Consider the following 27,434-nt stretch of genomic DNA (forward strand, 5'->3'; position numbering starts at 1 on the left):
GAAAAGATGTTCATAATATGGAAAATCCATGCTGCTTTAAATAAATTAATTTATTATGATTTTTTAATGGTTTGGTCATTCCTTTATTTTACAATATTTAATTTTTTAAAAATCCTCACCCGAGGATATCTTTTTATTGATTTTTAGAGAGAGTGAGAGAGGGAAAGACAGAAATATTGATGTGAGAGAGATACATCGATTGGTTGCCTCCTGCATGAGCCCTGACCAGGGCCTGGACCAGGGAGGAACCTGCAACTGAGGTACGTGCCTTTGACCGGTATCGAACCCTGAACCCTTTGGTCCATAGGCTGATGCTCTATCCACTGAGCCAGACCAGCCAGGGCCGTTTTACAAGATCTAAATGAGCTTCTCTGATTTGCTCCCCATGTTCATGTTCCATCTCCCTCTAGTTTGAGCAGCTTGTCATGTGGAAGGGCAGGTAAAGGGGGCCATTATGTTTGCAGCCATGAGTAAGGATGACGATAAAGGAGGAAAAGGAATTGTTTGCATACCAACAATTTCTGGATAACAGATCCTATTGCAGCAAACATTCCTCAAGAAAGTTGTTTCAACCACACACACGATATTCTGCTCATTTCCATGTCAAATAAAAAAAAAAAAATAGAGGAAGGGTAGGCAAGGGAAATAAACATTTATTGAGCCAGGCACTGAGCTGGGAATTTTCAATAACATGAATAGAAATATAATGACCGTATTGTACTGGGACGTCTACGATTTTGTTTGACAAGCATTGTTTCTGGCGTGCAAAAAAAGATGAAGATGTTAGGGTAACAGCAGTTAGCATAATCTCCCATACGATTGACAAAGATGTAACTGTCCACGGTGTCTCCTCAAAATGGAAAGAGACAAAGGAGTAAATCCATGGAAAAACAGAAAGCACAAGGTTCAATAACCAAAGATTTACAGAATTAAAAATGCAGGATAAATTGGATGATTATCATCTATAATTCTTTAAGGCTAAAAAGAAAAAAATCATCATTATAATAAGTACATGTATAAATAAATTTTAAAAATTGAAACAAGATTAGTTATGATATATGATTGACTTTTCCCATACCATAATATATTTGATGTCTAAAATCAAATAAGGAAAAGACTTATTTCTACGTGGAATTGGGGAAATCAAACTGAGAGATAACATCATCATGACTTTGGGCAACAGGTGATTTATGGTTAGGAAACAAGTCTGCTCTCTGGTTTTATTGGTTTTTCATCAGTGACTATGTGTTCTTTCTGGTCCTTATTCATCATCCAGTTTTTAGTAGATGTAGAAATGGCTCTTGAGACAACCTAGCATAAACCTGCAAAATGGTGAATTAGAAGGTGTTGTCTCATGTAAAAACAAGCAAACAAACAAACACAACTGTCCAACAGCTTTTGTAACAATGGCTTCTAGTTTTCCACTTAATGGTGAAGAATTCTGCTTGGCATTTTCTAGGAAAGAGACAAAGCAGAGGTAGTGGTAGCTTTGAAAATATGGAACTTTATGCTATTACACAGTCTTTACTTCAATATGGCTTTACAGAAGACACAGGCTGCTTCAACATTGCTTTGGTTTCCACACGAGACTCTGAAATTTAAAAAAAAATGAACGATCAAGCACAAAAGCAGGCCCCATGATGCAAGTAACACTCAAGAAGCATCAGAGGTCACGCGAAGCAAAGCTGAGGGCTTGGTTGACTTTCAAACAATTGTTGGTTGTACTTTAAACACTTAACAGCCCAGCTCAGCTGTACAAATGGCATATTATACTACTTCTACACAAAGATTAAGAAAAAAATTAGTGTAGTCACGGTTTCAACAGAATTGTATGATTACATATTTCCTTCAGTTTTGTTTTACAGACACAGACACAATCATATTGAAACTACATATGAATAGATTGTAAGTCATTAAATAATTATTTTTGTTTGTGTAACATGAGTTTCACAACATGAGGATTGACTATACACTAGTATTTCAATGTGTCTTAGGGTTTTTGAACCACATAAAGCATGACAATGTAAAATAATATAATAGTTGCTTTAAAGTCAGGAATATCACCTGGCAAATACAACAAATATACCACTGAAAAAGAGTTGAAGCATGAGACGTGACACCCTTCGTTCTAACAATAAGCAGCTTTGAAGAAAGGACATTAGGACAAGAAGGGGAGGTAGTTATTTTGAAAAATTAAAAAACCATTTCATCAGGAATTTTACAAAACAAATTATTTCTCAGAAGTATCTCTGCCATGTAGTTTTCCAATTTCAGATAGCATAACAAAAAAATGCTTTCTTTCCCTCCAGGACTTGTGAAATTTGCATGGAAAAACTCAGACTATATTTTGAAGTTTATCCAGGTGACGCATAATTTGACCACAGCTATTAAATATTATTTTTGTTATTACTACTTCCGTAGCCAAAGTTTTGTGAGTTAATTGTTTTTTCTGTTTAATCAGAAGCAGGTGAAACTTAACTAATAGACTAAGACTATCCAAGGTCTCTCTCTATTCATTGGCCACGTCATATGAATAAGATATGTTTTACCACTCTGCACGTCTCAGCTCATCCTGACTTGAAATCAGAGCAGAGGTCAAAGGAATCCATGGGCCTATGGTGTTGTGAGTTATGTACATCTCAATTCAGAACACTGAATAGATTATGGATTCACCAGGTTTCATAAAATTTGGGTTTAGCATTTAATGGACTCCCGAGATGCCCAAACCTCTGAAAATGTTCTATTTTCGATCTTTTTCCTTTCTTTGAAATAGATGCTATGAGGATCTCAGGCCAAAAACCACCTTCCTGAAAAACACCAGTCTGAGGAGAGAGCTCCCACTTGATTCACACATCGTGGGACACATCCAAGCCATACTTAGACATAGAACTCCTGGTGAGACCACCAGCCCTCAGCAATCATTCTATAGCGTTAAGTTTCTGTTTAAGACCTCTAGGACCGAGCTGTCAATGTCGCTTGGATTTATGAATGGCTTTTGAGTTACTTTAGTAATTAATGAATAGAGCTAGAATCTCTAAGCATGCAAATCTCCAACTTAGGTTACTTATGACCCTCAACCTGGGCCTTGATGGCTGGGTGGCTGACAACACCTGACTCAGTCTTTTGCAGGGCCATTGTCATTGTTTAGGGATAATTCAGGTTTTTTTTTTGCAGTTCTTAAAGTTGCTACAGCCATGAGTAACTATAGGCCCTGCAGCGAGAGAAGAAAGAGCCTACAAGTATGGACAATCACGAAGAGAAGCAAGGATGCTAAATCAAGTCCATCTGACTGGGAGGGATGGATCTCTATTTTTCTCTCAAACATTGCTCCAGCCACACTGTTCACTGCTTCAGGTTAAGGGCACAGCAACAATGTTTCTCTGATTGTACTTGGGCCTTTCACCAGAAACCCTAGATTTTACTTAGATCATGAAAGTCAGAGACGGTTAGAGTTGTAACACGGTCTTTGAAAGATTTTAGGCCAACCTACATATTTAATAGGTGAGGAAAATGGTGGCTAGAGTTCAAAGGATTTGCATCAAGTCAACAGCCTGTTTAGTGGCAGCAATGTGCCCTAGACCTGGAAACTGAACGCTCAACCGCTACCCTAGCAACAACACAATTGTGCCGCAGCTGAAAGGCAGAAAAGGAGATATGTTCACTGACGTACACATGGCGTCTTTATCAATGGCAAGTCTGCATGAGCCAGCACGGGGGGGTAACCTAGAGTCCTTCACATTCTCTTGTCTGTGCACAGTTCCATTGTGTGTGCATTGCCTTTTCAGGGCCAGGCACGCAATTCACAGCCTTTCATAAGGGCATCAATGTGCTTGTAAGCTGAAGACTGGGGGAGGCAGGCTGACTCCCTACACCCTAGCCAGAGTCAACTGCTTATCAAAGGAAGTCACAGGATTCACATCGACTCAGTGGTCATTCAGTTACACTATAAATTTAAACAGCCTCTGAGCAGTTGCTGGTTGGACTTTAGACCATTTCATCATTCCATTCTGGCCTCTTCATTCATTTACATAAAAAAAGGAAAGTTTACTTTCCAATCAATACACTTTTTGTGAAAAGGAAACATTAAAAAAATATAAAAGTAAAGAAAGGCACTTTGTAGAATGCGTACAAATCTGTTTCTTTCTCGTCTACTCTAAGGAGATAGGGAAGTTTCTGAAGGCAGGGCCACGTCTTTCTGGAAGCGATGGGCAGCCGCGGGCAGCCAGCGAAAGAGCCAGATTTCCTCCACAGCCTCCAGCCGCCCCTTAACTCTCAGGACTCTCTGATTCAGTTGGGTCACCATGGGAAAAGCAGTCAAACTCCTTGGCTTGCACAGGTGCTAAGAGATGGACCTAAACCGGTGAAGGCAAGTTTTCAATCCATAACTGCCAACCAGGGTTGGCCTGAGGCACTTAGGAGAAAGAAGAGTCAGCTAAGTGTCAATGACATGGCTGAGAAGAACTTGTGCTCATGTTGAGGTGCCTAATACCCATTTGTAAAAACCGACCACAGCACATTTGCAGTTTGGGCCATAGGCTTCCCTATATCACCCAATGGCTATCCCTTTTCCATGTGCTTCGTAACATGAATATTTAGGCTTTTGTTTATAAAATGCGACTTTTCATAATTCAGAAAATTACACCAACTGTGCAATGTTGGTTGGTAATCTAGGAGAGAGAAAAGAATGCCAGAATCAGCAGCCAGCTGTAAGAAAGGGGATGTGGGGCTGCTGGACTCAGCAAGAAGTAAGCATGGCTTGATTCAGCAAAAGATCGTTTTTCTAAAGAGTAGAGCCACATTCAAAATGTCTTTTTAAAAAATCTCATGCCTCTTCTTCTCGCTACACACATATTTGCACACAATCTGAGACTATGATTCTGTACCTACGTAATTTATAAAATACACAGTGCGGTATGTTAGGACCAATTGGAACTGATGATCAAAAAGGGAACCATCCGCACATCATTGAAGGTACTTGCACTCCTACGGTGAAGGGCAATTAGTTGTCAGCAAGATACAAGGCATTTATTGGTTAAATTATCTTGGCTAGAAAATAGTGAGTCATGGAATCAGGGAGTTGGAGTTTGAAAGGACATTAGAATTTATTTGGACCAATATTTCTTTCAGAGGAAACTGGGGCCCAGAGAAGGGAATTGATCTGTTCAATGTGACATAGTTAGGACTAGAGCCTGGGACTCTTGACCCACAACCTGCATCTTTCCATCCGACTAGCTGTTTCCTAGATAGAAAATATTCTACCCATGGGAAAAAAACACTTAAATTCAAATACGAGTCCTAACTGACAAAGAAATATAGTCTTGGCTTGACTTAGTGAGTGGCTAATTGGTGTTTTTATAGGAATTCAGTTCAAGTTGACTCTTTACCCATAACATTTCTTCATGAATACCAAAATCAGATTATTTTTTAATTTGCAAGCTACCAGAGTGATTGATATACATCTTGGAGAACAATGGCCTATTTGGGGAACATTTTAGTCTGCATTGGCTTTGAAGGGCAGAGTCTTGGTCAATGCTACTCAAGGTGGACTATATCCCTTGGCCCTCTTAGAAGTTGTGTGTACTTTCGCAGGTCATTCTGTGCCATCATGTGAATCTTAAAGTACAGATAGATCTTAAAAAATTATGCCTTCTCCTTACACACAGTGTTGTCCAGTGAAAGTCAAACAGACTTGACTTGTACTTTCCGAGAGAGGAGTTTCCATGTGCTAAAACAGCCTTTAGGAGAAGTGATCATGGAGGGCGGTACTTCTCAAACTTCATTACCCACAGGGGTCACCTGGGGAACTTAGTCAAATGCAGGTTCTGACTCTGTAGTTCTGGGCCAGGGAGACTGAGGTCTGCATTTCCATGCAGAGCTCAGGTGATGATGACACAGCTGGTCCTCAGGCCAGACTTTAAGTAGCAAGGATCTAGGATAGTGGTCGGCAAACTCATTAGTCAACAGAGCCAAATATCAATAGTACAACGATTGAAATTTCTTTTGAGAGCCAAATTTTTTAAACTTAAACTATATAGGTAGGTACACTGTTATTAACTTAATTAGGGTACTCCTAAGGCTTAGGAAGAGCCACACTCAAGGGGCCAAAGAGCCGCATGTGGCTCGCGAGCCGCAGTTTGCTGACCACGGATCTAGGAGGCTGAATGAACTTGGGGACAACTTTTCCAAATGTTCCGCGTACCCTTACGATGTTGATGTATTGGGAGAACAGAGCCTCAGGTCTATTATTTCTGCAATCTGGACGCCAGGACAGTGTATTCGCTTTCTACCATCAGGTCACCTCTGCCTCCAGTTCCCATCAACATGGGCTTGTTGGGTGGAATACTTAACTCACAGAGGTGAGCTCAGATTCTCTAAGCCCAGCTGGGGAGTGGACAGAGAGAAAGGATTTGCCATCAGGTGGAATAAACAAGAGAGGGAGGCAGCTCATGAGTTATGGAAGCTCTCTTTAAGATGGAGATCCAGGCTTCTGATCCTTCTGGGGAGCCTGCCCCTGGCACTGACTCAGAGATTCTTACTACCAGACCCTGGTCTTTGTAGCTGTGCCCACCACTCCACAGGTGCTGTTTCTCAAACCATTTATTTGGAAACTTCTGACGTGAATGTTGTCTCTGCCAAGATTTTGCAAATGGATCTACTCCAGAGAGATAACTAACTCATGGCTTTGCTGAAAATATCTTTGCTGTCCTAGATTGCTCAGAAAAACAAAGCAAAACAAAACTCTCTCTCTAAAACAGTATGCTGGATGTCACCACCCTCCTTTTTCATGATGACTTCTAGAATATTCACCCAGAGAAGAGCAGGAGCCCCAGATTAGCCCTAAATTACAGGAGAAAAAATTTCTGTGTGTGGAGAGTCCTAACACACTATTGGTGATTGTTGGTTAGTGTATCTGGAGATAAAAGAATCAGGTAAACTATACTATGCTGTATTGGAAATTGAATTTTGTCACCCACCTCACACTCCTCAGTGGGCTTTGGTTGGTATGGCATTTGCTCCACAAATAGGGACTGCGTATACTATTATGGACTGTAAATGCTCCCTGCAGCCTCAGCAGAAAAGACTGTACCCTCTGACTACGTAAACAGCTGTACTGGGAAGATAGAAAATACTCATTTACTTTACCTAAGTGGTAGAAAAATAGTCTTCAAAAATACATTGTTAAACTTACGGGTCTGTAGTAAAGTAGAATCTGTATGTACAGTAAGGCAGTATCTCCATGACCATCCCGCTGTGATTATCTTTGAAATTAAAGTTAGTCTTTGGGGATTTTTTTTTTCCACTAAGAGAAGACTAGGGTGTATAATAAATTATCTGTTGTGTTGAAATGAAGCAGGAAACCGTTTTAGGAGGATCCATCACGTCAAATTCACTTGCCTCCTGTGTGAGAAAATCTCTCTCCAAAACTATATTTTCTAGAGGCTTTAGGATGAAATACAATTTGGGAGAGGGGAATCCAGGCTTACCTGATTCCAACTATTTCAAGAAAAAGAAATGGAGGCATGATTTTTACTTGCATGTCAGCAACGTGTCACTAAGGTAACAGGAAGTGATGTAAATGACGTGTCGGTTCCGGAATGCATCCTTTCGTGTAATGTGTTATATTTGGTTAATCTCAATAAAATAGGAGAGGAGTGCAAAGGATAAGCAACTGGTTTTCAAAAGCAGCTTACATGGCATTCTTCTCTCATCTATCATCGTCCTGCGCTGGGCTATGCTAACTCCTTCATTTCCTCCTGTCCTATGCCCAGCCATGGGCGCCTTTTCCGGAGGCTTTACCTATTGGCACAGTCCCTCAGGAATACTAAGCAGTGCACTTCTAGTGCATTGAACATACGATTTTATAACTAAAAACAAACACTAGATCAGCAAATCACAGGAAACAAAATGATCCAATCCGGAATCAGCTGTTGGAAAAAGAGGCCACTGGTTGAAAATGGAGCATGAAGAAGAGTGAACTGTGAGTTTTAGTAGTGTCATTCGAACCCCATTCTCGAACATTCTCTAGGAGAGGACATTTCATGTGCGCTGTAGCAGTACCTGAAGAAAAATCACATTTTAACCAACCATGCCAAAGATCAAGCCGTCACTGGAAAGAGTGCTTTAAGCACGCGGGGTCGAGGTAATCCAGCCCCCCCAGTCTGCAGTTGCTCGATGTCATGGCGAAGGCGGCCAGGTCTTTCTCCTCTTGATTCTGTGGCAAGGAGGGTGGGGCTTCCTCGGCTGGTTCTTCAAACAAAGCCAGGTCGGGGGCGGGCGGGTCCTGCACCAGCACCAGGATGCTGCTCTCCACCACCCCGGCCACCTTCGCGTACTCCTTGCTGGTCTTAGGAGCGCCGGCCTTCTCTGCCTGGTTGCCGTTCTCTTCTTGTTTGGGGAACAATGACAATGCTCCATCTTTGTTGACCTTGTGAATCTCCACGTAATCCAAGGGTTTAGCAGAGATAACGGAGGTGTCCTCCTGGGGCAGTAGCCACGGGGTGTCTGGGTCAGTCTTGGCATGGAAGCTTTTCACCCCCCTCTGCTCGGCTGCCTTCTCCTCCCCGCCAGTCTCAGTGGTTTCCAAAGACGTTAGAGCACACTTGTCTGTTTTGTCCAACACGGTGGCAGAGGAACCTGCCGTGCCCGGGTCCAGCTTACACACATCAGCGATGCTGTGGTAAGACGATCTGGGGTTGTGCTGGTTGGGGGGCTGCGATGAAGGCCATGTTGAAGATTTGGGTCCATCAGCACAGACACTGGGGACTCGGCCTTCCACGCTGGTGCTCTGAGAGTCCCAGGTGTGGGCACCATTTCCTTCAGGGTTCTCTGGCTCCTTAATGCCCCCAGGAGTGTGGACTGTGGAGGGACTTTCCTGGGACCCCTCACGATTGTTGGACAAAAGGGAAGGGCTGTCACAGCTGCCTTGGCCAGAGTCACTGTCGGGGTCCAGGGGTGTGGGCTTCAGCCCTGGATCGGGGTGTTCTTTTGAATGGACTTGCACCGGTTGCTGGTTCTCGCTGTCAACGACTTCTAACAGCTCCACCAGCAAGTCCTCACAGTCAGAGGGGAAGTCCTGGCACCCCAGGGCACTCAGCAGTTCTTCAGACTTGCCCCTCTGTTAAAACAGACACACAAAGAAGGGCTGTGAGCTTCAGAACATTCCAAACCAGCACCAAAGCGCAGCTGTGCTCACGGCCACGGGCAGCTGGAAGCTGTAACCGTCTAGCACAGGGGTGGGCAAACTTTTTGACTTGAGGGCCACAATGGGTTCTTAAACTGGACCGGAGGGCCGGAACAAAAGCATGGATGGAGTGTTTGTGTGAACTAATATAAATTCAAAGTAAACATCATTACATAAAAGGGTACGGTCTTTTTTTTCAATAGTTTTATTCATTTCAAATGGGCCGGATCCGGCCCGCGGGCCGTAGTTTGCCCACGGCTGGTCTAGCAGCACTTCCCAAACCGTAGACATTTGCGCACCAGGCCATCTATAATCACCTCCTAGACTTCTATTCATCTAATATTTTTCTTTAAGTCAATTCATGATTTTAACTTCGTCTCTCTCTAAGCAGTAATGACCATGAGTTTAATGGGCAGCAGTATATGCACAGATGAGAAACATAACTGTTAAAGAAGAAACGTTTACTCTGGGACTCAGAGGCTCTAAGATCTGGCTGCTGGTCTCCTAACCTCCTCCACTACTTTCTAGAATCTGGAAGCAGTTAAGTTGCTTCTCATCATTTCCTCTTCCTACTTCTGTATTCCTTCCTTCTGTCCCCTTCCTCTCCAATCCACCTTTTCTCTCTTCTTTACTGCATTTCCCCTCTCTCTTCCTGCTAGTATGTATATTCCCATTCTCTTGCTCTTCCTTTCCCTCCTCTTTCTCTTTCTCCCTCGTTCTTCCTTTTGCCTTCTCCTCTTCCTTTCCACTCTTCTTCCTGATCCTCTGACTTAGGGCAGGCACTTGTGCCTAAATCTTGGCTTTTTCATTTACTAATGGGTATTGACTTTGAACAGGCTGCTCAATGGTTCTCAGCTTCTCCATTTGTAAAATGGGAATAACAGTGTCATATGGGAGGCTTCTTTTGAGGATTGGAGGTCATGTGATTGAGAAAACAATGACTCTTTTTTGTTTGTTTGTGACACAAAAAGAAGTTATTTTTTTCATTAAGCTCCTGTGACTATAAGGTCAAGTAGTTCTTAATTTAGTTAGTTGAGATGTTCATGCTGGTTTTCAAAGGACAGTAGGGTTAAAGCACTGAACGAGGAACCCAAATTTCAGGGCCTGAGTCCCTGCTATGATATTTGCAGTCAAAGTGAATGTAGTCAAGCCAAATTCTCGGGGACTCACTTCTCACATTCTTGTACTGTTAGCCTCACAGTGGCTAGGTCACATGATATATTGCAAAGGCAATTGCTTGTATAAATATCGGTGTTAAACTTAAGGTCAAATTGAAACTAAATATTTCAACCTGCAGAGAAATTTAAAATGTTCTAACCCACTTTTTCATTCAAAACACTTACATTTAATTCCCACTTGAATCAGCCTAAATGGGCCCTGGCAGACACCAGCCCACTGCGCTGACCCAGTCTCAACTGTGGGCCCAAACAGAGAGAACAACGCAGCAGGCTATTCTGTCACCATGACCTTCTGTAAAGAACATTCAAGTGAAAGCTTGCACCAAAGTGTGATGGAGGGCAGGGGGGCGGTAGGTCCCTTTTTTGTATTAAACAAAATATTCACCTTTTTTTCTAAATTGATTATTTGTACAGAATGTTCACATCTGTGCTTATGAATAGACCTGGTAAGTCTAGAAAGCATGACTATGTTTTGTCTCATTTTCTTGGCTTCCTCTCTCTTCCCTCTGACATTTAATGTCTCCTAGGAAGGACCCACATGCCTCACGCATCTTTCTCTAAAGAGGAGGGACAGCAGGGCAAGGGTGACTGAGGCAGCCAGGCCGAACGGATGGGGACTGTGTGTGCATGTGTAAAGGTCGTTATTGTAGACGTTATTGTAGAGGCAGGAGACATGCTCCACCTCTGGCACTTACCTCCAGCAGATGAATATCCAGTCCTTTTATTTTTGGCCCAGGAACTGGTGGAAAGACGCAGGTCAGCATGCTGTAAAATAATGCGTGAGATAGAAAAAATGACTCATTTGATCACTTTGTAATTTCTAAAAGGTTAGTATTACCTATAAATAGCTGCTACACGGACTATGGTAGAAAGGAGTTAAAACTGGGAGCGGGAGAGGGGGCGGGGCTACATGAAATTGACAATCAGTGGTGAAGACAATAATTATAGAGGCCAACATCAAAATTAGCTCTGGCTGACTGAGGGGCTGATTTGTAAATTAGTGGATTATTTGCACTAGCTGTTCCTCTTGATTTTAGCTGCTCTTGCCAGATTTTTTTTTATTTTATTTTATTTTTTTTTTTTTTTACTATTTTCCAACTGCAAGCCTCAGTTTGATGGAAAGAGCACCAGCTTCAAATGAGTTCATTCTGCGACTTTTGCTGGTACTGACAAGATTTTCCTATGGGTAGCACACTGGAGCTAATGGCTAAAATCAGGTGCTTGAATTATCTGTAAGTTTCCATCATCTTGCTTTCGCCTTTAAAAAAAAAAATCATTATCCCATAAACCATGGTGGGAGGAAGGTTGATAGACAATGAAGTACCTATAGCCCTTCATAGCCACTGCCCAGACCATAATCAGACAGACGACAACAGAAAGCACAGCCACAAAGATCCACACGGTGGTGTCTGTATTGGTGGAATCTAAAAAGAAACAGCCAGAAAGCTCTCATCACATATAGCATCATTAAATATGAGCGAACAAACTAAACTAATGAATGAAACTTTTGAAGGTAAGTCTCCCCCCTCCGCCACCCCACTTCGTACACCTCTTTTGATTTGGACAGCAATCCAGAGTAACATTAATGCTGGGTTAATTTTTCAAATTTATTACATTTCAATATATTCCATGTATTTTTATAGTAACCTATACTTTTAAAATCATTTTACATGTTATTTTATTTGCTACTTAAAGAGGAAAGCCAAGGTCACCGGGTAGTTTCAGTAATAATAAAAGGTATTACTTAAGTTCTTACTAAAAGCCATTGACAGTGTTAAGCTCTTTACATATTAGTATATTGTCTTGCATGTAAAGATGAGGCTCTAAACAAAGATGAGGCAGCGGTTCTCAAACTGTGGGTCGCAAACAATGAAAATACATCCTGCATATCAGATGTTTACATTACGATTCATAACAGTAGCAAAATTACAGTTATAAAGTAGCAATGAAAATAATTTTATGGAGAGAACCAAGATGGCGGCGTAAGGTACAGACCTGAGCATGCTGCCTCCCACAACAACATCGAGACTACCAACTATAAAACAAACAGTTATCATTCAGAACCATGGGAAAGCTGGCCCAGCGGAAGCTCTACAACTGGAAGGAAAGAAAGAAGAGCATTGAGACTGAGTAGGCTGTGCAGAGGCTCCAAGAACGGAGGTACGGAATTGCGCGCCAGGCGGGCTGCAACTGGATGCGTGGTTTTTTTCAATTGGAAGGGGCTGCAGACTCTCGAGCCCACTGAGCTTGTTTGGGGCGGAATTCTGAGGTCCCAGACCCCTACAGGGAGAGGCGGGACGGCCTTGCAATGGGCCGGAGAGCGAGAGTGGCTGTCTCATGGAACTGCTCTCCGGCACTCGGGGATGCGAGACGCTGAGTCACAGAGAGGCGAGGAGACGTGGAGATGCCATTGCCCTTGGACCCGCCCTGGTGATTCCCGGGGACCCCTGCTCTACTCAATTTACATCCCCACCCAAGCTGTGCTAGTGGCAAAAAGAGAACCACTGGCGTTTTTGCAGCCCAGCCCAGCAGAATGCAGGTTTCAACTCCTCGCATACATAAGGGACACACTCAAGAAGCAGATTCAGGTTCGGAGGAAGCCGGAGCCGGACCCGGCTGGGCCGGCGACGTGGAACCGCTGTACCAGCAAACGCACAGGCAGGTCCACCAGATCCAGTCTCACATGGGATGCTGGGAGATGGCAGACAGGCAGTCTGTGCACTTAGTAGAAAATGAAATCCAAGCAAGCATACCAGATATTCAGCTACCAGGAACGCCTGGAGATTTTGTCCAGCAAGGAGCCGCCCAACAAAGGACAGAATGCCAAACTTCGTGTTGCTGAGATGCCCCCGTGAGGCCGAGGTGGCCCCCGTGGGACTGGGACAGCCCCTGAGAGGCTGGAACGGCCCCGGTGAGGCTGAGGCGACCCCGGTGAGGCTGGGACAGCCCCGATAGGGGTGGGACGGCCCCGGTGGGGTTGAGAACGGCCCCGGTGGGGTTGAGATGGCCCTGGTGAGGCTGAAACTGCCCTGGTGAGGCTGAGACGGCCCCAGTGAGGTCGAGACGGCCCCGGTGAGGTCAAAATGGCCCCGGTGAGGTCGAAACGGCCCCGGTGAGGTTGAAACGGCCCCAGTGAGGTTGAATCGGCCCCGGTGAGGCTGAAACGGCCCCAGTGAGGCTGAAATGGCCCCGGTGAGGCTGAGATGGCCCCGGTGAGGCTTAGACAGCCCCGGTGAGGTTGAATTGGCCCCGGTGAGGTCGAGACGGCCCTGGTGAGGTTGAATTGGCCCCGGTGAGGTTGAGACGGCCCCAGTGAGGTTGAATTGGCCCCGGTGTGGTCGAGATGGCCCTGGTGATGTTGAATCGGCCCCGGTGATGTTGAATCGGCCCCGGTGAGGCTGAAACGGCCCCGGTGAGGCTGAAACGGCCCTGGTGAGGTTGAGATGGCCCTGGTGAGGTTGAGATGGCCCCGGTGAGGTTGAAACGGCCCCTGAGAGGTTGAGACGGCCCCTGTGAGGCTGAGATGGCCCCTGTGAGGCTGGGACGGCCCCGGTGAGGTTGAGACGGCCCCGGCGAGGCTGGGACGGCCCCGGTGAGGTTGAATTGGCCCCGGTGAGGTTGATACGGCACTGGTGAGGTCGAGACTGCACCGGTGAGGTCGAGACGGCCCCGGTGAGGTTGAGTAGGCCCCGGTGAGGTTGAGACGGCCCCAGTGAGGTTGAGAAGGCTCTGGTGAGGTTGAGATGGCCCTGGTGAGCTGGCAACGGCCCCGGTGCACTTGCAACAGCCCCGGTGAGGTTGAAACGGCCCCGGTGAGGTTGAAACGGCCCCTGTGAGGTTGAAGCGGCCCCTGTGAGGCTGAGACAGCCCCTGTGAGGCTGAGACGGCCCCTGTGAGGCTGGGACAGCCCCTGTGATGCTGAGACGGCCCCTGTGAGGCTGGGACAGCCCCTGTGATGCTGGGACGGCCCCTGTGGGGCTGGGACGGCCCCTGGGAAGCTGATATGGCCCCTGTGAGGCTGGGACGACCCCTGTGAGGCTGGGACGGCCCCTGGGAAGCTGAGAAAAATACCACATGAACTCACTCATTTATGGATAATAAGGACCATTATAGACTGATGAACAAAAATGGATACAGAGGCAGAGCAGCATCGAGCAGCAATGTCAAACTACAGTGGGAATCCTGGGGAGGGTTGGCGGGAGGGTAGGAGATCAACCGAAGGACTTGTATGCATGCATATGAGAATAACTAATGGACACAAGACACTGGGGGGTGGGGGAAGCCGGGGGAATGTCAAGGGGGGGAAAAAAAAGGAAACATGGATAATATTCTTTGTAATACTTTAAGAAATAAAAAAAAAAGTCTTTACAGGTGAGCCCTAGCCAGTTTGGCTCAGTGGATAGAGCATTGGCCTGTGGATTGAAGGGTCCTGGGTTCGAGTCTGGTCAAGGGCACATGCTTGGGTTGCGGGCTTGATCTGCAGTAGGGGGTTGGCAGGAGGCAGTCAATCAGTGATTTTTCTCTCATCATTGATGTTTCTATCTCTCTCTCTCTCTCTCCCTTCCTCTCTGAAAGCAATAAAAAAAATTAAGAAAAAAGAGAATAATTTTATGGTTGGGGGTCACCACAAAATGAGGAACTGTATTAAAGGGTTGTGGCATTAGGAAGGTTGAGAACCACTGCAAGCATGATATACTCGTTAGCATGTTACTGTAAAGTTGTAGGCTGGGATTTGAATCTAGGCCTTCTGCCTGTAGACCCTGTGCTTTTATATGGTGAGAGCCAGGGCTGGACAGGATGCATGTACGTCTTATGACCCACAGCTCTTTCCAGTACGACAAACCAATGCAACTCCTGATACTCTGGCCAGGCAAGTTGTCACAAGCACTAGGCTTTGCCACTTGGTTCTGGGCAAGACTTCTAACCTCACCAAATTTCAGTCTCCTCACTTTGAATTCTTAATGGCAAGTCTATTCTCTCTGAATACCTCAGAGGGTTGGGAGGACCAAACAAGGGGAAGACTTTGTAAACCGTAAAGTACTTTGGACATGCACGATGAATTGTTCTCTTCTGAAATCCAAGGCGCCATGTTTAATGGCACTGTTAGGATCATGGGCCTCTCACTTACTGTGCTGTAACTAAGAGACCAATGTGGAATTGACATGAGAGACTGAAAATCAGTTCAGCTCAGGCCCTTATGATGGGAAACCACCTTATAAATTCTGGGAGAACTAGATGATGACCTTGACTAAATGACAAGGATGGGCAGACGGGGAAGGCAGAATGACCATCAAGCCCTCTGATGCACACCAAGCCCATGTCTGCAGCTTTAGAAACTGGTCCTCACCGACAGTGACCGCAACACTGCTACACTTCCAAGTGTCTTTGTGTTGGGTAGAGAAACGATACTCGTACCTCTACTCATCCCTCTTAGTAAGGCTCAAAATAGTTTCTCTATTAGTAGTGATGACACCCAAATTTACTATATCCATTCTATTCTAAAAATATTTAAGGATATAAGCAAAACGGAGCCAAGACACTCACCATCAGGTATGTGAATGGAGCCTTCTGGGCCCCACTCACTCCAGAATCCGTGGTCTGGCTTGCAGCGAACCTGGACAAGGTATTTCTTTCCTGGATATAAGCTGAAAATCTTAAACTGAGTTTGCTGCCCAGTGAAATGAACCTAAGGAGAAGCAAGGAAAACAGAAGTCACTCTGGCTTATGTTCTGAAGAAACAGACCTTTCCCTTAGAGAAGAAACTATTGGAGGAGTGAGGCCAGGCGATCAGACTTAGTAGATACCTTGCTCTCACCATTCTACCCTCTCAGCCCATCCCTTTTCACTCTGAAACATTGTTCACACAAAAATTAACAGGTTTTCTACCTCTCCATTTGGAACTCTATTTCAGAAAGACAAATATTCCGCACTCTCCTCACTGCCTTCAAAATTCTACTTTACAGAAGGTGACCAGTTAATAACACCATAAAATAGTTATTTTGTGAACCCTGAAGAAGTAATTGATTCAAGGATCATTCAAGTAAAGCCACTAGAGAACTGGGATGCAATAGTGCACAAATTAAATGTGACTTTACAATTCAGGTACCAGGTTGACCCCTAAACCAGGGGTCAGTTTTAGCATCATGTATGAGGTCAACCAGATGGTTTGTGTCCCCTGACATGATGTAATAGGAAGTAATATAATGTCACCTCTGAAGTCCTCTTGCCCCAAACTGTCCAACCCGAATCTAATCAATTCTTTAGATCTAATGTCTGGTTACAGGAAATATAGGGGCAGAGAAATTAGCAAAATGGCCTCACAAAGAATTAATCAGATTAATGCAAAAGAGAGAGCATTCTACGGGACTGAGCACACTGAGACTGAAGGCACATAACTAATGACCAGTCACGTGCATTGTCCTGGATGGATGCTGGTCTGGACAAACTAGCTGTTAAAGACATTTTTTTGAAGCAATTGGAGGAACTAAAATACGGACAGGCTACTTGAATTATGTAAAAATTTTATTTAATTTTCAATGTCTGATTTTATTTGGGCTATGTTTAAAAATGTTTCCTTTCTAAAAGAGACAATCTAAAGCAGTGGTTGCCAACCATTCAAACCTCACGGACCACCACTGGTCTGTGAACCACCGGTTGCCGACCGCTGACCCAAAGTACTTAAAGTGGAATATCAGAATGCCTATAATTTATTGTATTATTTATTATTTTTAAAACATTTATTTGAGAGACAGAGAGAGAGAACATTGATTTTGTTGTTCTACTTACTCGTTCATTCATTGGCTGCTTCTTGTATGTGTCCTACCTGGGGATTGAACCCACAACTTTGGCATATCAGGACAACACGCCAACCAAAAAAGCTACCCAGCCAGGGCCTCTTGTATTATTTCTTTACATTAAAATAATTTAAAGTGAATAAAAATGCCACTGGCCATTGACTGCTTACACTGAGATTTTTTCCTCCCACTTAGTGCCACTGAAGTACTCTCATAGGTGTCTAGATCTATGATATCCTGAAGGAGGTGGTTTGGAAACCTGGTGGAAGAGCTTGTTCAGTGCAAAGAAGGGATTAGCCTTGAAAGAGCTGTGAAGATGCACCCCATCCACCCCAAGGGAGGGGATAAGGCCCTTCGACATCAGCATCAGGAGGGCAACATGATGCCCAGTAGTTAGGAGGAAAGACCTGTTCCCCGTAGCAAGGGTTTAATCTTTGTCAAAGGACATGGTTCCTTCCAAATGCTCGTGGTTGACTCACCTCCCACTCATTTGCTTTTTCAGGCTTTAATCGAATTTCGTATTGTAGTGTGAGCCAGCCGGATCTTACGTCGACCTGGGCAGGTGGAAACCATTTTATCCACAGGTACGGTTTTTGGTCTTCTGGATGTTTTACTTCCAAAATCAGGTTTATTGGAGGGTCTGGTTCAACTGAAAATAGGAAAGAAATCCCATATTTAGTAAAAGGGGTATTTGAACACAAAACTATATGACTTCCTGTTTCACTCCACCCTGCTTAAGAGACACCTTGTATTTGATGTCAGGTGCTGGTCAGCAGAGTTGGGATCAGGTTGAAGCAAGGGAAATATGTAGGATGAAAAGTTTCAGGAGGAACAAATGGCCAACAAGCACATGAAAGACCCATAGTGTCATCAGTCATTTGGGAAACGCAAATCAAAATCACAATGAGATACCATTTCATCCCCACTTAGGATGGTTGAAATTCAAGAAATGAAAAATAACAGATGAGAGTGTTGGACACATTCCCTCATACATTGCTGGTGGGAATGTGAAATGGTGCAATGCTGTGGAAAAAGTCTGGAACTTACTCAAAAGGTTAAATATTAAGTCACGTCACCCATCAATTTCATGACCTAGCCAACATACTAAAAGAAATGAAGGCAGGTGTTCAAACAAAAACTCATCCATGAATGTTCATAGCAGCTCTATTCACAATAGCCAATAGGTGAAAACAACCCAATTGTCCATCAACTGATGAATGGCTAAACAATATCCATAGAATGAAACATTATTCAGCCATAAAGAGGGAGGCAGTAGGTATTGATACAGGCTATAACATGGATGAATCTTGAGAACATTACACTATGTGAAAGAAGACCACCTACGACATGACTCCATATATCTATAACATACCCAGAATAGGCAAATCTGTAGAGAAAGAATGCAGATTAGTGCAGCTGGAGTAAGGGCGGAAATCTGGAATAACTACTTAATGGGTATTTGGAGTCATGAAAGTTTTCTGGAGCTAGAGAGTGGTGATGGTTGCATAACATTGAGAATGAACTAATACTGAGCAGTAAATTACATACTTTAAAATGGTTAAAATGGTGAATTTTATGTTATGTGTATATTACCATGTTAAAAAAAATGAGGCACTTACTCTCATATTCCTTCAAGTACAAGTCTGTGAGTGCCTCTTTGAGAGTGAGCTGCCTAGAACCCTGGCTTGCCTTATCCTAGTCTCCGTCTGGCTAGTCAGTAATACTTTCTCTCTTCATTTATTACCTCCTCAGCCCACTCTCCACACCAGGCATAAGAGTGAATGTAGCTATGGTGTACTTGACATTATAACCTGCAATTACCTACAAAAGGAACGCCAGAAAATTTGCCACTAATCCTAATGCTTCTATGTTACCAAGTAAATACCCAAGCAAGATTATTTTATATGCACTCACTAAGCAAACATCAGTTACTCAATATAAGTTTTAAGTTAAACAATTCTGAGAAATGCCTCTGATCAAAAAAATATTGTGCAGAAGTCCATGTACAACGTCCAGGGTGAATTCTTTAAAGCCGTTTCTCACACTCAGCATCACCTGTATTTTGGATCAGGTAATTCTTGGTTGTGGGGGCCAACCTGAGCATTGTAGGATGCTGAGCGGCATCTCTGGTCTCTGCCTATTAGATGTCAGTAATACCCTCGTCTCCCCTCCCTGGGCTATGATAATAAAAAAAAATGGCCCTAACCGGTTTGGCTCAGTGGATGGAGCGTCAGCCTGCAGACTGAAAGGTCCCAGGTTCGATTCTGGTTAAGGGCATGTACCTAGGTTGCGGGCACATCCCCAGTAGGGGGTGTGCAGGAGGCAGCTGATCGATGTTTCTCTCTCATCAATGTTTCTAACTCTCTATCCTTCTCCCTCTCCCTTCCTCTCCGTAAAAAATCAGTAAAATATATATTTTTTAAAAAGTGTCTCCTGCCATTGCCAAATATCTGTGGGAGGCAAAACAGACCCCAGTAGAGAATCACTGCTTTCAAGTGATACAGCAGTTACTCATTTTAGAAACTTTTCTTGCTTTCACTGTTTTGCTCTCAAATACTAGTTGAATCTTTGAGGGCAACACAATTCAGGAAAGAACCATAAAGAAGAAATTATTTCGCATTTAGCATCTTAAAGACTTCATATCTCAAGTACATTTATATGACTGAAATTTATTGTATTCTGACTTGTCAGTGGGTTACCTTGTGGATTTTCCTAAACTAAGATTCAACTCACTTTCTACCTCCATGCTCATTGCAATGATTTGCTGGGGGCAGAAAACATTCAAATATGAGCCAGTTGGTGTTATCAGCCACTGATAACATGACAATGCAATGACATGCACGTGCGTATTTGAGATTCCGGGCCTAATTTCCCTTGTTGGGTGGCATTAGGTAAATCTTAGGTAACCTGAGTCTAATACTTCTCCCTGGATTATTACCAAAGATGAGGGCTGACCCCAGTCCTGGCTAACCCATGTCTTGCCCTAAGATTCCCTTTGCCATCGCCGCTAAACCACAGAGGCCACTGCCGTGACGCCTTCTGCCCTGCAGCTCACTGTGGACCATGCAAAGCAAGAAACAGCTCTTGGGCTGATTTTGTTTTGCTTTGCTGATGGGGTCCGCAAACCTGGTACGTGTGGTTGTGGCCGTCAGCCTGCGGTTCGAGCAACATGCTTTACCCCCCAAATTCTTTATTCGCAAAAGAAGAGTTCCAGTTGCTAAGAAGTATGTGTACACTGAGAATTCAATCTGGGCAAAGCAGTTGGAGCTGGTCCTGTGGGTGTAGAAGCAGGTGAACTCCAAGAGCTGCTACTCTGGTGAGCCGCTCTGTCCTCCGGGAGGAGAGAGAACAGAAGTCCCAGCTCGCCTCGGGGGGAGGGGACATTGATTGCAGGAGGAGGGCTGGAGGGAAGGATTGATAAGAGAAGCACAAATAGAACACTCCTGTTGGGTGCAAGGGGATGGGAAGAAAGGTCAAAGGGAAGAAGAGAAACACAAGGACCCCAAACACTGTCATGAATGATTCCATAAAAATTCTCAGTTGATGAGAATAGTGTGAATTTTCTCATCTGTCTCTCTGGTGATTCATCCATAAGCCAGGAAGACTAAAATGAAGTTTGACTCTTGGTAGATCTGTGATGGGGTAAGAAATTCCTCACCCATCCCCTTACCTATGTAAGTCACATCCACATAATGCGGATCTGAGGAGTTGCTTCCCATCTGGTTTGTGGCGTTTACTGTGATGACGTACATTGTCCAAATGGAGGTGTGCTTCTTGTCAAAGTAACAGGAGTTGGGGCCACTGGTTTTGTAGTCTGGACATTCATAGATGAACGGATTTCTGCAACATATTATACACTAGGAGTAAGAAAGTAGTAAAAAGAGCCTAGTTTTTTTCTTAATAGATCAATACCACTGGATTTTGGGGATCAGCGCTGAAGAACGGCACCCCCAAGCTTTGTGCCCTGGGAGAGAGAATGTTGGGGAAGTGGGTGGAAGTGTCACTTCAGAGCTTGCTGACTCTGCTTCTCATCAACCCTTCCTTTCTATGGTATCTGGTGGGCTTTGTGACATATGCCCCCTGCCAATATATGCTGGAACTTTCAACAGCCAAGGCACCACCATGCCAGAGGTCCCGCCCCTGGGTCATCTCAGGAAACAGGGACCTTCCCCCGCACCTAACACTCAGGGGGCATGCACATGCAGCATTCGTTGCACATGAAGATTGAATTACATTTCATTTAAAAAAGGTGCAAGAGAATAAAAGCTGATGTCAGCATATTTCATATTGCACAAGTCAGCACCAGTGATGTGACTGTGAAGAAAGATATTTCAGGCCCAAGAGGCTCATCAGTCTGCTCTCCCGAGCTTTGGGGGCCTCCACGCAAGACGCTCCCCACAGGTGTGGAGGAGCATCCCATTCGGGTTGCCAGTGGAGCTCCTGAATGGGTGACTTGACACCCTGTGGGCCCCAGACAGGCTGACAGCTCTGTGTACACAGAGTGCAGGCGCTGGGCGGTGGGCCAGCTGCAGCTACCGGTAAGTAGTGCTTCCCTGGGGAAGGAGATGGCTCTCCCTGGATTTCCAGGGGACTCTCCCTGAGGGGTAACGAAATCCTCACCCACAGATGACCTCTTTCAGTCCGCCCTGCAACCTGGGTTCCAAATATACCCTCTGGGAGATCAAGGATCTGGGATTAGCAATTTCCTAAGGGAAAAACCTCACCTTCCTAGAGGGCTTTTAATTTTCTTGGACACAAAACTAGTTTGAAAAGCTAATGTTCCATGGTTGTCTTTTTATGTTGCAAAAGTAATTATTACTAAAATAATTATAAATAGCAGCAGGCTTACAGATAAGCATTTGAAATGAACTAACACTCAGCCAACACTTACATGGGACCTTGGGCTGCAGCCTAAGTCTGGGACAGGCAATTGGAAACATTGCTATTGTAGTCTCTCCTGATCCATGGGGCTATGTTCTAAGACCCAAAGTAGATGCCTGGAATGCTAGGGCGTCGAACCACATATATACTGTTGTTTTTCTATACATACATACATATATACCTATGATAAAGTTTAATTTTATAAATTAGGTACAGTAAGAGATTAACAACAATAACTAATATTAAAGTAGAACAATTATAACAATATGCTATAATGAAAGTTATATTTATGTTCTTTCTCTCTCTCTCTCTCTCTCTCTCTCTCTCTCTCTCTCTCTCTCTCTCTCTCACAAAATACCTTATGCTACTGTACTCACCCTTCTGATGAAGTGAGGTGATACAGGCTGATGTGATGAGATGAAATGAGGAGGACACAGGCATGTGACTTAGCGTTAGGCTACTATCCGGCTACTTGATGGATCTGATAACCCAAGTGACTAACAGGCGGGTAGCTAGAGGGGATGACAAAGGGATGACTCACATCCCAGGTGGGTTGAAGCAGGATAGTGTGAAATTTCATCACGTGACTCAGAATGGCACAAAATTTAAAACGTAGGGACTGTTTATTTTTTGGAATTGTCCATTTAATACTTTTAGACTGTGGCTGATCGCCAGTCACTAAAACCCCGGAAAGCAAAACTCCGGATATGGGGCCACTACGTGGGATTGCTGAGCTGGCGGATGAGCTGACGCACATTGAGATGGAGCTTCAGGGACATGACAGGAGAATGTGGACGTGGATGCTGGGGTCCCTTCCCCGGAAGAAAGAGCCTTGTTAGCGGCCACCCGGGGCCGTGTGGGAGTTCTCACTCAGAAGCAGCCCTGCGTTGCCTGGAGAGCGGGCACACTCACCCTTCCTTGCGGTAGGTGAGCGTGTAGTTGGTGGGAAGTCCTCCGTCCGGCCCCGGCTTCCACCAGCATGAGAAGGTCTCCTTTTCGGTGGAGCGGCATTTCGAGATCTTGGGCTTCCCAGGAGGTGACTGTCCTAGAAAAAGCCAGAAGCTACTGGAATCAATCTCAAGGTCCACTCAAGAATTCGATCATCCTGCTGGTGACAAAAGCAGGTTTATGGGACCCTGCCAGTGAGGGGGTCTTGGGTGAAGAGGCCCAGGGGTGGGAGGCTCAGACATGCCAAAATGCTAGCATCTAACAACCCTCTTCCGTGGGCTGCCCCTTGTTGGCTGGATGGGGAGGGAGGGAGGGAGAGAGAGAGAGAGAGGAACAGAAAGAGAGGATGAAAGAGAGAGGAAGGAAGAGAGCGCGAGAAAGGGAGAGAGCTTTGCAGTGGTAATGGAGAGATGGTGGTGGTGGTGGTGGTGGTGGTGGTGGTGTGTACTGTGTGAGATGGAGATAACAGCAATCTAGGATCAAGTGACAAACTGCGAAATTCCAACAGAGAGTAAGCATCAGGAGTAGGATGGGCTGAGGAGTGTGCTCCCTTCTGTAAGCCCATGGAGTCTATGCAGCTGGTACCCGCCCACGGCATGAGGGGGGCAGTAAAATGAATTCTCCCCCTTTGCTACCACAGTGCTCTCTGGCACTTGTCACTCTGCTCATTGATCTACATCTTTCTGTCATTTCCTCACAAGGGACTTTTGTGATTCATTGTGTCACGGGTGCTCCTCCCTCAGCTTCCTCCTTCCCCTTCCCCTTCCCGTCTCCTTTCCTTCCTCTCCCTCTCCTTTCCTTCCTTTCTCCTTCATTTTTCCTGAGTTCCACTCCACTTTGAGCTGTAACCCTATCTCACAGTACATCTCCCCACTGCCCCCGCCCCCATTTCTGAATCCTGGTCACAGTGTCTTTTCTTTCCCATTTCCCTCTCTCTCCCTGGGTTTTTATGTGGTGAGGGACGATGGGCTTCCTTGCAATGCTATGGCTTCTGGGAGGCAGGAACCACAGAGAGAAGTGGGGGAGTGGGGAGCTGGTCTCCTGGCTCGGAGCTACCATGATGACTGCCCAGGCCCAGCTGGAAGCTAGAAGGTCTGAAAGAGGTGACGTGGAAAATACAACGTCAAGGGAACAGAATGTTTTAGTTGCCTAAACCCCGAAGTTTTTGGTGAGCTGGCCCCTCCTCTCTTCCTTATCTGCCAGGTCCGGGAGGGCATGTGTGGCCCTGAGAGTTGGCCCTGTCAGTCCTTTGAGCTGGGAGCCTGCAGCTTAGTTTGGAGTCAGGAGCTGGAAGGAGAGCTGTCAGGTGCGGGTCTCAGCCACTAGGGGGCAGGGATTCCCTCTCTTTTCTCCTCACCCCTCATGCTGGCTCCCGGGCCAGAACTTCTAGCGGAGCAGCGGATCCAAAAGATGGGGCCAGTGGGCACCAGGCAACACTGGTCAGAAAGCAGGATTTAGTGAATGGCATCTCACAGGCTGGGCCGAGGCCGCCGGGCTGATGGTCAGCTGAGCCGCACCGCAGCTCCAAGCCCCCCCAAACGGCCCTCCAGCCCGCCTGGCGCTCGCGCTGCCCACGGCTGTCACACTGCTCGTCCTCTCGGGCAATGTCACAGGCTGATGCGAGGGCTTGGGTTGTGCTTGGTTCTCATCATGGCTGGGGAGGAGTGTGTGAAGTAGAAAGAAAAGTTTATTTAAAAAACCCAAGCCCTGTGGCTCAGAACTGAGCAGACAGGCCACTGCTGCTGATCTGAGCTCTTAGTGTTTCCCCGTGGATTCTCCCCATCTCTGCTTCCCTTTGCTCTCTCTCTGAAAGTCTCTCACATTTCACTGGCTGCTGGCAGAACCTCTAGAAACTCCATAGAGGACAGTAAAGTGATCAAATGTTCCCTTCACCCACTTTAGAGGAGACAGTTAAAATGAATGGACTGTCGCCTTACCTCCATGAAGTGCACACAGACCCAGGGACAGCCACATAGGCACCTACACACGGGCCCACACATAGGTCCACGGAGCCCGCATTAGAAACGCACAGAAGTATACTCAAGTTCATGCTTAGAGACGTACGCACTGGTACACACTCAGAAATATACCCACACACAGAGGCGCACATACAGACGGACACCCACACAGGTACACACAGAGAAGCAGTTGCAATCAGGCCCATATGGAGAAGTCAATATACACGCAGGGGCACCCCAAAGTATACACACCCAGAAATATGAAGGGTAGGCACGCAGGTGCACAGTCTGGGGTAGCTGTGAACTCATTGGCCCCATTAGCACAGGCGGTCGAGTTGGCTGCACCCATTTCCCGCCAGGCAACAACACTCCCTTCTCTCTTTATAGGTTTTCTAAGATTTTTCACAGTATTTCATTTGAGGTGGAGGCACCATCACGCTCCTCAAGTTGAAAAGGTGGGAACCCACAGCGATTAGGTTAGGGCTTGAGGTTCCACAGCTGGTGGCTGCCAGCCGGGCCGCAGCCCCGGTCGCGGTGCGGAGCTGCTTCGCTGCACCCCGGGATGAAGGCGCAGGTCCGCTCGGAGACAAGCTTTGCACTGACGGTCTGCACTCACGAATGGTGCCCAATACACTGCGAACAACGTCCTAGCAGCACACTTTCAGTTCTCAGAACTGCACGGCGAGAGGACCGCGAGGACGCTCCATCCTCCCAGCAAACACCCCCCCCCCCCGCCCCCCAAAGAGAGCAGGGCGGCTCGTACTTACCGTTCAGAAGACGGATGTGGAGAAAAAGGAGCAAAACCCAGACACACAGGGACCGCGCGTTTCCCGTCATGTTGGCTGCCTTCTGAGTCCGCGGAGTCAGAGGCTCACTGGAAGAGAGGGCGGCAGGCCAGCTTTAGAGAGGACAGTCGGGTCGGGCCCAGGCGCCCCTTGATTCTGGGAGTTTGCAAAGGACTCTTGCTCCCTGCTTTCAGTGAAGGACAAGCCAGGAGGGAAGGAATGCCGGGAGAGGAGCATGGTCCGATGGCTTGGCTCAGAGGCATCAATGCGCACATGCTGGGGGAAATCCCACCAGCAGAGGTCATCAGATGACAACATTCAAGGGCAGCCATGGCAGTGGGCTCCTTTCGCACGCCCCAAAGAAAACTGCTCTCTTCCGCCCAGCAGTCACCTAACAACACATCGCCCTGTGGGTGCGAAGGGACGCGGTGCCACACCAGGGAGGGCTTTGCTCTGACAGCCAAACGCAAGGCAGTGGAACGTCGGTGCACTCAGCACAACTCCAACTTGGCCTCATTGATGCCACACAGTTGGGGGTTGGGGGGGCCTCCTCGGGAGGTGCAGGCTGAGAAGGATCTGGAAATCTTGGCTACAGGCATGGCCATGAACCACGCGGTGAACTTTGGTGAACTTCCATGTGGTTTCTCTCTCCCCTTTGGAAAAGCCCCATAAACAAGAAATGACAAACCCAGTAATAATTCAAGTCCCTTGGGTGCTGAGTGTTAAGTAAGATTGAACCTGCAGGGTTGAGAGTTTCAAGAAATTTATTATTAATATTATTTTACCCTTGGAACCAGTTTCAGAGCCTCTAAATGTCCTTTTCTTTAGGCTCCACGCAGCTCTCAGAAAACAACAGAGTGGATGAACTGAGTGCAACTGCTTGGAAAAACAAAGCATACAGTTTCCTTAAAAAAATTTTTTTTTAAACCAAGGGAAGAATACCCAGGGGCAAGGCTGCTCATCTGGGGACATTTGAAAGGACTGAGTATTACCTGGTGAGCCCCCAAAAGGCCAGCCTTTGCCCATTTCTCCTGGTCAGAGGGCGGTTCCCCATTTGCCAGCTGGACACCCCCTAATGGGCTTCCTGAAAGCTTTGTCCACCTGCTCCCATTCCCCCAACATTCTCAGAAATGAAGTCTTAGTGACAATAAAGAGTTGGGATATATGGGTGTCCTCAGTGATTCTCTTACATTGGGGCTCTGGGAGGTGGCCAGTTTGCTTTTCCAGACTTTACATTCTAAACCACCTGGTCCATCTAACTCCTCAGAATCATCTACTGAAATCAAGCTGTTAAAGGCTCATAATGGGCTTATGCATGGAGCACTTACTAGGGGCTGAACACTGTGCTAAGTACCCGAATTACTTACATTTCATTTAACCCTCACATAGCCCCACCGGTAGCCCCCTTGAACAGATGCGGAAGCTGAAGCACAGAGCAGGTTAGTAAGTAAACTCACATGAGAGCGAAATCTGGCAAATCTGAGCACACCCGAGGAATCATCCCGACTGGCGGACAGTCTGTGACCGCCGGTGCGATTATTCCCCCTTCGGTGGGGAGAGACAACGGAGACAACAGCAGCCGGCCCGCCAAGCCTTGGGCGGGACGGGGCTAGGAGAGCCAGGGCCCAGAGCGGTCATCTCAGTTACCCGCCCCGCTGGCGCCTGGGCATCTCAAACACTTGACTGCCACTAACCCAGCTTGTTTAGGG

The 27,434-nt window shown here is 46.0% G+C and overlaps 1 protein-coding gene across 15 annotated transcripts in view; it reads right to left on the reverse strand.

Moving 5' to 3' along the window:
- Nucleotides 1-633: 633 nt before the first annotated feature.
- Nucleotides 634-27,434, reverse strand: part of PRLR (prolactin receptor) — a 129,601-nt gene continuing 102,800 nt past the window's right edge. For 2 of the 15 annotated variants that reach the window (XM_036309187.1, XM_036309183.1), the window contains 7 exons: nt 22,947-23,079; nt 20,824-21,010; nt 17,633-17,802; nt 15,904-16,045; nt 11,684-11,783; nt 11,055-11,124; nt 634-9,115 (listed from right to left, as the gene is read on the reverse strand). In XM_036309187.1, the coding sequence (XP_036165080.1) occupies nt 8,105-9,115; nt 11,055-11,124; nt 11,684-11,783; nt 15,904-16,045; nt 17,633-17,802; nt 20,824-21,010; nt 22,947-23,079 (1,813 nt within the window). In that variant the 3' untranslated portion in view covers nt 634-8,104. Of the gene's footprint in view, nt 9,116-11,054; nt 11,125-11,683; nt 11,784-15,903; nt 16,046-17,632; nt 17,803-20,823; nt 21,011-22,411; nt 22,439-22,946; nt 23,097-24,339; nt 25,155-25,192; nt 25,643-25,707; nt 25,815-27,434 lie in introns of those variants that run through there. The other 13 variants (XM_036309177.1, XM_036309174.1, XM_036309181.1 and 10 more) reach the window with 13 other exon arrangements.

This window comes from Myotis myotis, unplaced genomic scaffold (assembly GCF_014108235.1).
Source record: "Myotis myotis isolate mMyoMyo1 unplaced genomic scaffold, mMyoMyo1.p scaffold_m19_p_5, whole genome shotgun sequence".
Lineage (NCBI taxonomy): Eukaryota > Metazoa > Chordata > Mammalia > Chiroptera > Vespertilionidae > Myotis > Myotis myotis.